The 13,892-nt window shown below is 30.4% G+C and overlaps 1 protein-coding gene across 2 annotated transcripts; it reads left to right on the forward strand.

Annotated features, from left to right (window-relative positions):
* Window positions 1-7,105: 7,105 nt before the first annotated feature.
* Window positions 7,106-12,303, forward strand: LOC143079289 (uncharacterized). 2 transcript variants are annotated; one of them, XM_076254535.1, is made up of 5 exons: window positions 7,106-7,215; window positions 9,710-10,026; window positions 10,222-10,275; window positions 10,507-10,581; window positions 11,019-12,303. In XM_076254535.1, exons 2-5 carry the CDS (start codon window positions 9,729-9,731, stop codon window positions 11,735-11,737), a joined length of 1,146 nt encoding a protein of 381 aa, XP_076110650.1. In that variant the 5' UTR covers window positions 7,106-7,215; window positions 9,710-9,728; the 3' UTR covers window positions 11,738-12,303. The 2 variants fall into 2 exon arrangements, with proteins under 2 accessions (XP_076110650.1, XP_076110651.1); XM_076254536.1 differs by lacking the exon at window positions 7,106-7,215 and adding an exon at window positions 9,332-9,444.
* Window positions 12,304-13,892: the final 1,589 nt, after the last annotated feature.

Consider the following 13,892-nt stretch of genomic DNA (forward strand, 5'->3'; position numbering starts at 1 on the left):
TTATGAGTAATTTAAAATTGAATACTTTAGTAACATGCACATACAATATACCAATAAAGCTTATTTGATAAATAAACTTACTATTTACAATATTTTATTGATAGTATACATTGTTATAACAATTTAAAAGTTGTATATAAACTGTAGTTTGAATACTGCAAAGTTTTAACGTAGTCTAATTATTTTGACATGGTTTAAACTCTAGATTCATAATGTTACATAATTAATTGCTAAAAAAATAATTAATGTGTAATTCATTATTGATGATAACTGATGTACAAGCAGAGAATGGTACCACATCGATTTAGTAAGGTCGTGTTTGTATACTGTAATATATAACAGCACTAAACATTGAAAATAATGTAATATAACTTACAGTATCAGCATTTGAAAGCCTTGTAAGTATGGAGTATATTATTGATGTATAAGGACTGTTATATATAAGGGTGAATACTGCTACTACAAATTTGATATCATTATATACGATATTTTTTTCAATCTTGACTGTGTACATTTTTGTTTGCTCTTGTCTAGATACATTAATTTTCTTTTGCAGAGTTTCGTGCCCCTTATAGTAGTGTTTACAGAAAGGAAACGTGTTCTTTTATATCCCAGCGGCGTATTTACATCTGGTGAATTATCGAAGATGCTTCTAAATAATAATAATAATAATAATAATAATAATAATAATAATAATAATAATAATTGTATTTATTATAATAATAATACAAACAGTCAAGTTATTTCATTTGTCTGTCATATGACCGTCATACAAGTGATAAATTTAGCTAGCTATAAAATTCAGGTTTAATCCAACATTTTCTACCTACGAAAATGCCTGTACCAAGTCAGGAATATGACAGCGGTTATCCATTCGTATAATGTGTTTGAACTTTTGATTTTGCAATTTGATTAGGGACTTTACGTTTTGAAATTGCCTTGAAGTTCAGTATTTTTGTGATTTTTACTTTTTTTTGTACATATGAGTCATCTTGATATATATTCCATAACTGGTAGACAGCTAGTCCCTTTTCTGAATCACATACAACATATTATATTATCATTTGAAATCTTTGATGAGTTTTTTAAATAATATGCTATAGTTTATATCTTGATCAATGTTGATAATATCTTATAAATTGGTGATTACCGGTATCACCTCATGTAGTTTTATCGTCAAGCACCAGCCATTTTATCATTAAATGATACTTTTTTGTAGGCAGAAAATTTTCACGCAAGAATGATTTAAAAAAAAAATAATTTAGGACGTGTTTTAGAGTAAGTGAGATAATGAAATAATGTACTAAATACGGATTATTTTCTTTTAAAAAGTAGAAGGGTTTTTATTGTGCTAGGGAAACACTAATGTATAGGTTCCTTATTTGACCAAATGTTTCATGTGCTAAACATAAAATAAGATGATTTCATATGATTGCTAATGAGATAACTCTCCATAGGAGATCGAGTGATTATTTGTTTTTGATTTTGTATAGAATTACTTTTTGAAACATATATTTTATAAGCATATTGCATGATTTAACTATTTTGGAGAGGGATCGTTTTTTGAGACTTATATTTCTGAAGAACAGTGCATATGACTATCGTATTTTTCTAAAGAGTATAACAAAAATATCTCTAATGTAAATTCAAAAAGGGAAGTCCATAAAAAATTGTCAAAATTAAACATTAAACGCCATGTATATTGCATTGTCTTTCGTTCTTTGTTGCACTTCAGTGTTTCTGTTGTTTCGTTGTTTTCCTTTTATAGTTGATGTGTTTCCCTCGGTTTTAGTTTGTAACCGGGATGTGTTTTCTATCAATCGATTTATGACTTTTGAACAGCGGTATAATACTGTTGGCTTTATTTGTGCGGCACATGCGTGCTACAGGCAATTACAGAAGAAATTGGTGGCTTAAACCTGGTTTTAAAGCTAGCGTATTTTCTAACTTGTATGACAGTTGTGTATAGTTCCGATATATCGAAACATTGGATGAGCAAACCAAACATAAATAGAAGATTAGTGTAGTGACTCGATAATAGATCCAGCAAACAACAGTGTTAACATTCATCATAGACATACAACACAACTGACGTAAAAACAAACACACAAATAAATCTTACAAAGACGACAACACAAAGCTCAGACAAAAAGACTTGTTGTTTATACAGTAGTTAATAATAAATTTGCCAGTGTGTCGAGGTAACGCATCTTAGAACACAACCAAATCTTGCTGGTTTGCAAACCTGTGAAAAAGAAACAGTTGCGCCCCAAAATAATGTGACTCTTAATTTTGCTTCCTTATCTATTTGAATTTAAAAAAATCAGATACTGTCTCTCTATTTAGGACGTGACTGTAGTATTTTAGAGTAGTGATGACAGAACCAATATTTTAAATATACTTAATAAATCGATAAAAGTTTCAAACTGAAAAATACAGGAAACGTTTTCCTGCTTTCTCTGGACGTTTTATCCAGATATTCTAAATTGCCATTTTTGTTCATCCATATTGATATTGAATGAGTAGGGCACTTATTAAATTCGTTAGGGTTAATTGACTTAGATTAAATATACACATGGAAAAAAGTATTGCAACACCAAATTAAAATTGAAATTAAAAAAAACACTTTTTTTGTGATATAATTTGGTAAAATAGAACAACTTAAACATATTTATTTAAGTATCACCTGAGTTTAATCAATAAATATCGACTAGATAAGTTTTTATCTGCACATGCAGCTACTGTACCCGTAAACAGCAAAGTAGATGTTTTTATCCTCATTGTTTTCAACACTTTAAATAATCAAGTTTTTAAAGTTATGTAATTGACACCTTGTAATGGGTCCTCGACAACTCTAAACTGCAGCAAGATGACAGATTATCAGCTTGAGAGAAGCAGAGATGTCGCTGTAACAACTGCACGTATTGTTGGTCATCACCATTCCACTATAAGTCGTTTTGAGAATAAAAATCAGGCACTAAACGATGTTAAAGACCTTCCGAGATAAAGAAGACCCCCTAAACCATTTGCTAGGGAAAATCAAGCATAATGAAGGTTGGTCAGAAGGAAACCCATTGCATACAATACAATCCTAAAAAGAGAGTGGTGGGCATACAGGAGCCTTTTAACAAGAACTGTTCGAGAGCGACTCATCGCTACTGGTTATCGTGCGATAAGACCATTTCGGAGACCTTTGCTTACGAACAGACACACAGTTTTCCGTATCCAATGTAGTGCAGATCTCGCTAAAGTTGGAAATTAGCATCATGGAGGAAGATCCAATGTTCCATTGGAATTCGGTTCATCTTCCTTGGCCCGATCGTAGCCCGGATTTGAACCATATCGAGCATATATGGGACACTATTGGGCGGAAAGTGCGCGAAAGGAAACCCCAGTTCAAACACATCATGAAATAAACAATGCCCTTTATCAGAAATGGTTGTTGCTACCTTAGCAACAAATTAGTCGATTTTTGGCAGGAATCAGAAGACGTTTAGATGCGGTTATCCGTTTGAATGGAGGCTGTGCACAAAGTACTAATTCTTTGGCGTATAACGATCAACCATGATGCGAACAGTCATCTGAAGATTAATTTTGAAATGTCTGACATTGTAAAGTTCGACTACAGTAAAAGTTGTAAAATGCATTTTTTTTGTACAAAAAACACTTCATTTTGTTATTAATATTGTGGTTATAAAAATCTAATTTTTTTCAAACATTTTTTGTTCGTTTCAATGCCAATGTTATCATAAACTATGTTTCAATAATATCATACAAATATTTTATTATATTTCATCCGAAAAAAGAGGCTGATTTTTCAAGTTTTAAAAAATCAAGGTGTTGCAATACTTTTTTCCATGTGTATATGTAGTTTCTGATGATACTTCATAAATGTCTAAATCAAAAAAACTAAAGTTGCTTTGATTGCAAATTTCGAATCACTTTTTAACTTCTTTTTTTTTTAAACTATTGGCATAGCTTTCCTGTTACTCAGGACTCAATATAAAGTTTTATATTCATTTTATCAGCCGTATAAAAATAAATCATTTTTGCAGACAGGAACAGCACTGAAGCATTTCAGATTTGATATTCTGTATGTGGTGTATTATATTTTTTATTAAATTAATAATTTCATGGTTATAGATTATATGGATTTTTTTTATGATAATTAACAACTTTAACAAATTAACAACTGTGCACAAATTGAAGTTGTAAAATTTACATGTAAGTTTGACAAATTACATGCATAAATTGTATATTTTGTGTTCTTTGATGTTAAGTATTAACAAAGGGTGTTACCAAACATTGAAATAAAAAAATAAAAATTTTGTACTTTAATTTAACAGGTGATCATTTGCATACTTTTGAACATTATTGTACCATTGTTAGTATTATAAGTTTATGAGTGTATGACCTAATATGATTATGGTCTCAACATTTAATCATTCAACCACAATCAAAACAGATAGAATGTATCATGATGCGTGCTCCAACAGACCCGATCTGAAGACATTCATCGACTGACAAACTACCCGCCATATTCAAGCGCGCCACAAATATTTTTAAAAATAAATGGGGAATCACCGATATGAAACGAAGGGCGTCTAACAGAAATGATAACTGTTTAAGGTAGATAGGTACGGAATTTGAGATAGTTGTGAAAAGTTTTAAATACCCGTATTATCGTTAGGGATTACATTGATTCAACCGATATAAAAGTTGACAATCTGCAAACAGTACTTATGCTCTTGTATCTTTTATATGTCTGTTTATTTTCGTCCATATATCTTAACTGATTTCGTACGTCACAAAATATGATAGTTGACCCTTGTGTTGACCTTTTATATGTTGACACCGACTTACGCAAATGGTAAAACCAAGGTCTATAATATTTCATCTGAAATAAAACAGAATCTACATTATTGAAGTCTTTAATATCTCAAAAAATAATCATACATTTAATATTTTTTTCTTTAATATGCAGCTCCGGAAACTTCAGCATAATCTTTCCATTATTCAAATATGTTTATTTGTACGAGTATATAATTTTGCAATAAATCATATTCCTCTGTCTTATTATATAATGTATAGTCGTTTGGGACTTACGTAGGTTTATTTTGTAGCTGAATAATTCAAGTGTTAGGCATTACCCATAAAGAAAAATCAAACGTAAGCAAATCTTGCTGCATGCTCCAGATATGTATTTACCTAGTGCATTACAGTTGGCGTAAGAGCTTTTAGTTTTCGCGACGAAAGAGAGAGAGAACATACGTGCGTGAACATTAAGAAAGGCATGTCATTTGTTGTCAATAAACTAAACTTGACTCCAAACTGTATCATTAATGCCAATTTGTGTTTTCTTTTCGTGTCGGTTTCTTGCCTTTTGTGTGTTTACATGATACTTAAAGCTTAACATTTTAATCATAAAAAGGGGCGAATACGTAGCTTTAGTCCTTGGTATAATTATTACAAATAAGAAAGACGTACTCTTTCTCTTACTGTGTCATTGCTTTTCACACAAAACTATTAGTTAATGCACCTTTTCTGAGCATCATTTTTTTCTTCTTTCTGCAGTGATGTTTTCCAAATTATTTGTGCTATATGCGTGATGGGTAAGAGCTGAATCGTCATCTTGAATTATGATTATTTTTAATTATTTTCTTCTCTCGTATTTTTTATTGTTATATATGTTGACAATGTTTTGGGTTTGTTTTGTATCCCAAAAGATCATAAGCATGAAGTCTCATAAAAATAAACAAAATGATATTTGCATCAAATATATATATAAAAAAAAATATAACCTATATTTTCAAAAGAGTAAACTTACCAGTACAAGGCGAAAGATACCAAAGGGACATTCAAACTCTTCAGTCGGAAACAAAACTGACAACTTCATGGCAAAAAAAGACAAACAGACAATCAGACAAACAACAGTACAGAAAACACAACATAGAAAACTAAAGACCCTACCAAAATCTGGTTACATACACACAAATACACGCAAAGTATGTACAATCCTGAAAAATAGCATACGTTGCTACGTATGGAGAAGGCTGCTTATACTTTCAGTGCATTTAAGATCATCACATGTTTATGGGCGGGGTTCGTGTTGTTCGACTTTTATGTTTCAATATTGGGTTTGTATACCGTTATGTCTCTTCGATCGTTTGCCATTTTTTGCCATTGCATTGTCAGTTTGTTTTCATCTGATGAGTATGCATACCACTAGGTATCTTTCGCCTTTCTTAAATATAAATAGAAAAATAAAATATACAATGATGCACAGTGTCAATCAGCAATGTACAAGAAACAAAACCATATTCTAAACAAAAGAAAACAAAACGATTTAAGCAGATGAGAATGGTTCCTCGTCGCTACTCGAAATATAATAACATCATGGTTATTCACATTCAGGAGTTACCAAGGGCATGTAGGTGCTAAATGACACTCGACCAAATAAATATATACAAATAACGATTACACAAATTTACATCATATGTATACACACAACATATAAACTATTGTCATCGTGGCTTTTGCAATTTGGAAAGTATTTCAACTAGTCATCCAGATTCGAAAGTCATCAAGGGAAGGCGCTCGACGAACATATAAAAAAGTATGACCATATATATAGCATATTACAATTCAATGCAATATTTATTTGAATTTCGACAAATATGAGAGACTGGTGCAGTTTCAAGACCAACATGTATATTAAGTAATCTTCGTTTCTACTACTGTAGAACTTTGAAAAAACAATCATCGCAAAAATAAGAAACACAAAAAAAAAAAAAAAAAAAACATATAAAAAACCGCATTGTCATGTTAAGGAAAATGTACTAATATCTCTCATAATATGTCTATCTATATTTACAACCAAAATTAATAAGGGAAGGATAGTGTCAATATTTGTGTTTTCTGTCCTATATTCTCTCAAAAGATAAATTAGCCTAAGTGGCAAGAGAAATCATATCTAAGGTATTTAAATCTAATTATACTTACCTACAAACTCAAATATAGACAAGATAACAATCACTGTCCAATCAAAATATCAAAGTTGCGCAGTGGACCATATTATGGTATAGGGTACACTATATTTTATGAATGGTTAACCCGTGGGACGTTGTGACTCATTACTATCACAGGTATTTAAAGACACGTGACGTAGTAAAAAGTTTCATTCATAACATGATAGTTGACAAATACAGAATACAGGTAGGATGTGTTTATAAACAAAATACTTGTGAGATACGAAAACGAAGACATTTAACTAAAATGCACATATACAGTTAACTATGGTTAAAGAACCGTAATTCTATTACGATAGTCTTTTTGCATATAATAGTAGTTATTTCGACAAATTCTTTTTTCTCGCTTTTTCTTGTTGAATTTATGCCTCATACATGCTTACGTCCATGTGGTTAATGTACGCTCCTATTTAGATTTGGATAATTTCGGGGTCTATACATGACTCAAAATAATTGAGGATAATTTATTTGAAGACAAACTTCGTTTTGCAGTTATGTGCATAGTCTACTTTGTAATTAGAAACTGAATTATTTACATATTAAAACATGCCAAACTATAGTACCGATTGCTGTGCTAAACAACGGTCGAATGTTTTCTGAAGATTTACTGTTTAATAAGTAAAATCGATGAAGGTCTGCAATTCTTACGTTTGAACGTAATCAAATAAGTAGAAATGATGAACTTTGTCAACTTTAATATTTCCATATACATTATTTTAATTACTACATGTATTTTGTAAACCATGCATTTGCAAGAACAGACTTTTATTATAATGCAGTCTCAACCTCTCAAGGCATTTTGAATATTGTAACTATAATACTATTTTGGTTTATCTTTTATCTTTGATACGTTGATATAGAATATATAAACCTCTATTTTTGTATTTTCAATATAAATATCTCCTTAAAAATTGTGTAAGGCATGATGAATATCTTGCAACTTGAATAATGTTTTGGTTCATCTTTAATAAAGATAACACAGTTGCACAGTCAAATGTTGCTACATATATTAAGCCATTGGGGTAAAAATGTGCATTAAATCTAAATAAATATATATTAAACCATTGGGGTAAAAATGTGCATTATATCTAAATAAATAAATACAAATCAAATCCCCTTGTTTTAAAATGTCTAATAGGAAAATTGAAATGATCCAAATGAGTAAGTATATGAAGTTAACAGTGCATAGTTTAAGGCACATTTATAAAAACAATGTAATCGGACTAACTTTAACGGTGCATCTGATAAAACAATGACGGTCCAATATTCAATAACACAGGATAACAATTATTTATATATTGATAACTAAAATTTCAGTGGATAGATATAGGACAGACTATGTAATAGATAACCGAATCTGAAATCGGTGATATATACCTTTGGGCTCCTGTACTTCTTCATAAAAATGTATATTTCACTTCCCGATTAGAAAACATGATTTCTGTCCTATATATCTAGGACATCTAGTGCGAATCCAAAAAATAACCTTTCATATTTTGAGAACTATCTAAGTATAATGTTTTATCTCGAAATAAAACTTCAGCGTTTCAGAAATAATCATAAATAGATTCAATTTAATAGTAATGATTTAACTATGTTGTTGTAGTTATTTTTTATCGTGGGTCTACGTAACATAGTTATAATAATAATTGCTGCGTTTTTCTTATGTTTGTTTTGTATTGCTATAATCAAAATTGTGTTTGAGTTTGTTTTGCAAAAAAGAACCAAATAAATATAATAAGAATAAAAATTATAATAATGATAATAACAATTATGATTTTCCATAATAGAAAACAAGACAGTGGACTGAAAGTCAGAATAAAAAAGGAGAACAAAACGCTATAAAATTCAATTAATTGATTTGTTTAAACGTGATAAAGGGACTTTGATAAAAAAAAAAGTTGAAAGTTGATAAGCAGAAATGCTACTGAAAGCAACCACATCCAAGCTTTATTTCAAACTGTATATCTTTTTCGTCATAATGTAGAATATATATATTTGCTACTAGTTTTTTTGATGCGTGATTATAATTCTTAAATTATAAATTTTATTTTTTATATTTAATTTTCTCATGTTTATTGCAAAAGGGTCAAAAGAACACAATTAGAATTCCTCTCAGATTACAACAAATACTATAATCAAAACGAAGAATATAAAAAAGTGTCACGGTTTGAAATCAAATTTAGTGAAGGACGGTAGTATACGTTCACATCGATCCATCAAAATTCACACGTTGTTATCTGATTGGCTGATTGCTTTTTGCGGTCATCCAATCAGATTTATGCATATATAATGAGTCAGGAAAAATAAGAATAAAATGAACTTGGGCACCCATCAATGAGTGATTAATTATTGAGCCTCAAGGCAAGCTAGTACAACTAAACATCTTTTATAACAGTTTATCTTGAGATATATGGTAAGATAACTTTGAAAATAAAATGATTGATTTTTTCCTTCTGTTGATTGACATTTCATGTCATATTTATTATTTTTTTATTCAATTTTGCATTAAAATTTAACATTTGGGTTTAAATTTACATTTAATTTTTAAACATGTTATAATCATTTAAATACAAACTTAGTGTAAACTTAGACTCATTTAGTAGCGACGTTTGACAAAATATCAACTTGAAGCTCCATGCAACATTTATTTTACATAGATTTATTTATTTTTATTTTAGATTTTAAAACTTAATAAAAATGGCATTCATCAATTCATCCCCTGAATGCAGAGGAAGTGATTATAATTTTTTCGGTTTGGAAGAAGAACAAGGATTCGAAGGATTAAATATTGAACAAATTGTGCCTGATTTGGAAAATATTGTGCCAACTTTAGATGTGCAAACTTTATACGAAAACAATAATTCGAAACTGCCGCTTTGTCAAAAGAAGGGAGATAAATGTGATACAGAACAAAGGCGAACATACAGTCCTAGATTAAGTGAAGTTATCGAGTACATCTCAGATCAGTGCACAGATACAGATAGCTCATATACAGGTACATGTTACATTTATCTACATATCTGAATTTCAATTATTATGATAAAATACTTTTAGAATGACATGACATTAACAAATTGCTTTTTAAACATTTTATACAAATTTTATACAGCTACCTTTTAAGGCATTTAAACAATTCATTCTACTTTTCTTCATTTACATGTAGTGATAGTTTGCTTATTTATACTTGCAGATGTATTCCAAGAAATAAAAGAAAACAGCTCGACCAATATTCAGGATTTCAAAGGTAGGTTAAATTAATCCACTTTTACAATTTGAGTTTCTCTAGTAATTTTGTAATTTGTCTTATTTGTTTTCAATATTTTATCTCAAAAGAATTAAGATAACATGTAACTGAAATTGAACATGATCCATCTTAAATATAGAATCGTTAAAATTCTAAACTTAAAATATTATTTTGAAAAAATGAATTCATAAAATACAACTCGATTCACTTGTTTGATATTTGTTTTTACAGAGACAGTCAATGCTGTTGACGAGAAAGAAACTATGTTTAAGATATATTTGAAGAAGTTGATGAATCACATTAATTGTAAGTATTTCATACACCTTTACAAACAAAGTATACTGTATACAGTTATAACTGAATAAACTGAAGTGAAGTCAAATTGCCATCAGAAAGTATATGCCCCATTTTACCCGAGCACTTTACATTACACACGGAAATTACACACGGGAATTTGAAAATATTTAAAAGGATTTCTTTTAACACTTCAACACGACCTGAATAAAAGAAACAGATAATGGCTATATGTACATTGTTTTTATGTAAATATTTCATTTAAAAAAGAAGACTATGTACAAGAATGTTAATGCAATCATTAACAAACATGCACAAACATCAGCTATCAACTTTGAAAATGCCTTAAAAAAAGAATAGACATGTTTATTAACGATGTTCATATGCAATTTATAGCAAAATCAAATTAATTTTCTTTTAAATTATAATAATTATTTTCTTGCTTATAGGTGGAGGTCAGATAAAACTCTGGCAGTTTTTATTGGAACTGCTAACTGATGACGAATGTGTTGACTGTATCCGATGGGAAGGTACTGACGGAGAGTTCCGAATGGTAGATCCAGATGCGGTTGCTAGACGATGGGGACAACGTAAAAACAAACCAACGATGAGCTACGACAACATGAGTAGAGCATTGAGATTTTATTATGATAAATTCATATTGAACAAAGTGTCCGGAAAACGTCATACTTATAGGTTTAACTTTGGTGCTATTATGCAGATGATGAAATCATCCTCTACTCAAGGTCAAACAGACTTTTATGGTTTGATCAACGCGTACGGTGCTTCACAATCAAACAAAACATTACAGTGCTTGCAGACGAGAACGTCTTTCGAACAGAATCCAGTGTGCAACAGGACCGAAAATGTTTTTGCAATTAAAACTGAGCCTCAGGACAATTATAAAAGTTGTGCTTACAGTAATGCAATGGTGCTAAACAATTTATCGTACCAAGAACAAGTACTACCGTATCAGTATTTATCAAACAATTTCGATTCGTATCCAGAACTGCAATATGACGATGTGTCTGCGTATAAAATAGACTTAGAACGGGAGAAAATGTCTCAATTGTACTGTCAACCACGATACCAACCATACCGCCGCCAACCCAACAACACAGCACATAGAGCGAACAGTTATATCAACGATGGCTACCTTATTTGTTGACTTTCGAAGTTATTTTCTCCATGAACAATTTTCTTTACGGGATCTTTAACATAAAAGTATACAGCAATGCTGTTTTATATAACCAAGACTTTACAAAGTACGAGAGTATGAGGTAATGTGTTCTTGCGTGTGAGTGTGTGAAAGAGTAGAATGAAAACTGTGTGAAACAATTACCCCAGATGCCAGTCATTACATTGAATACGGTCTTAGACCGATAACTTATATTTTTTTTCTATGCTTCAATATTTCTTCATGATTCAAGAATAATTGAAAAGTTGCAAGTTATCCCCCCTCATTATTTGTTTTCATGTTGGATACCAATTTTTAAGGTATTTTTGTTTAATCATTTTGTTACCATCGCTTATTTATATCATTTAATGACAATATTTATTTATTCTATTTTTGTTACTGTACAGAATTTGTAGTAATTTATTTTGTTGGACCGGGCGCTGGTCGCCATTTTATGGTTCATTAGTTTGAGAAATCCTCTGTATATTTTTATAAATATTTTCTTATTGTGGTCTGTGACCAGCTTGTAACAAGAGAAAAATAAAATATGAAATGAATACTTTGTCTGTGGTTACTTTGATTTGTAAAGAAAATGAAAACAAGCTTTACAAAGTGTTTATTAGTCACAGAAACGAACAAATAGGAAAACAACTTATCATCTTGAATGACACACACATTATAATCTCCTTTAAACTGATGAAGGTTTATACATAAGAACAACTGGTTACTTGTTTCGTTTTGTGCTCATTGGTTTGGTTGCTGTCTCTCTGGCACATTTCCTGTTCAATTCTTTATTATATACAAGCTAAACGTTTACTGTAATTGTTAATCAAACAGACTGAACTGAAATTAAGGATGAATTAATGTTTCAAATATCATTAAAAATAAACGCACTCATACAAATAATATTATCTGTCAAAAATGATACAATGGACACTATAAAAAACATGTAAGTAAATATTCAGAATGAAACAATAAAAAATAATGAGATGTGGTATGATTGCGAATGAGACAACTAGCAACCAGAGATCAAATAATATGGAATAAGCAATTGTTTTTATTAAAAATCCACAAATACTTAAAACTCTCAGTTTTTCAAGTGATCATTTCAAAAGTGATTTTTATCAATATTTTCCCGTCAATGTGGCACGAACAAAGAGTAGTACTTACTGGACGTGTAACGCAGAGTATCAACCAGACGTGTGCGCATGATATACAACTTATAGAAAATTACAAACAATAGAACAAAGTAAAGCAAAGAAAAAAAATAAACAGACAGGTGTACTAAAAAATAGTAAACACGAATTCGAATTCTAAACACATAGTGTAAAACCTTTAGGCATTACAAACTCCCAGTGAAATAGTGTTAGCATGTGACTTGAGGAATAAACATATGACGCTAGTAGTACTGGCTCGTGACCATGGCAGTACACGAGTCGTTGGAAAAGGTCTAAATTTGTAAAAGCATAAAAGTTGAAAATTTGTGTAAAGTTATTCATGACAAACACACAGGTCTAATGAACAGAAACTTCAAAGTGATGACAACACCGAGTACAAATCTTACATTGTACCTATATGCGATTGAATTGATAAGAAGGAAAGAACAAGAACAAAATATGGTTTAATGTTTTTCATAGAATGAACTATCATGATCAGAACATTTGATATTATTTCTTTTATGTTATTGTAAAAAGACCTGCTTCATTATTCACATATTCAAACTGTCGTGAGAACAATTTTTTAAATTTTTTTATCATAATCAAATATGTGTCAGTATATCGAAATTATAAATTCAATGTCTAGTACATCTGATCAGATATGATAAATTATGTACTACAGATATGTCAATCCTTCATGTACACAATTTTACATCCTGAATTTCAGAAATGTACAAAATGAGCATAAATACATTACGACACTTCCATGGACACATTAAGTGAGATGGTAAAAGCCAGATTTGCCTTGAAAAAGTAATTTCTAGCAAAATATAGAACAAAGGAATAAAACTGCCGTATCATCATATCATGGCCATATACTGACGCATGTTCTGCCACAAGTCGAGGTTGATCGAGTACAAATTTACTCACATTTCATTCTTAAATTCGGAAAACCCACATTTGTGTGCTTATTTGTGCAAATGGGTTGA

This window comes from Mytilus galloprovincialis, chromosome 6, assembly GCF_965363235.1.
Source record: "Mytilus galloprovincialis chromosome 6, xbMytGall1.hap1.1, whole genome shotgun sequence".
Classification (NCBI taxonomy): domain Eukaryota; kingdom Metazoa; phylum Mollusca; class Bivalvia; order Mytilida; family Mytilidae; genus Mytilus; species Mytilus galloprovincialis.

Coding starts and splice junctions, on each gene's coding strand:
- LOC143079289 (XM_076254535.1), top strand. CDS start 9,729: ATGGCATTCATCAATTCATCCCCTGAATGCAGAGGAAGTGATTATAAT. Junction 10,027..10,221: donor TACAGATAGCTCATATACAG/GTACATGTTACA, acceptor TTATACTTGCAG/ATGTATTCCAAGAAATAAAA. Junction 10,276..10,506: donor CAATATTCAGGATTTCAAAG/GTAGGTTAAATT, acceptor TTGTTTTTACAG/AGACAGTCAATGCTGTTGAC.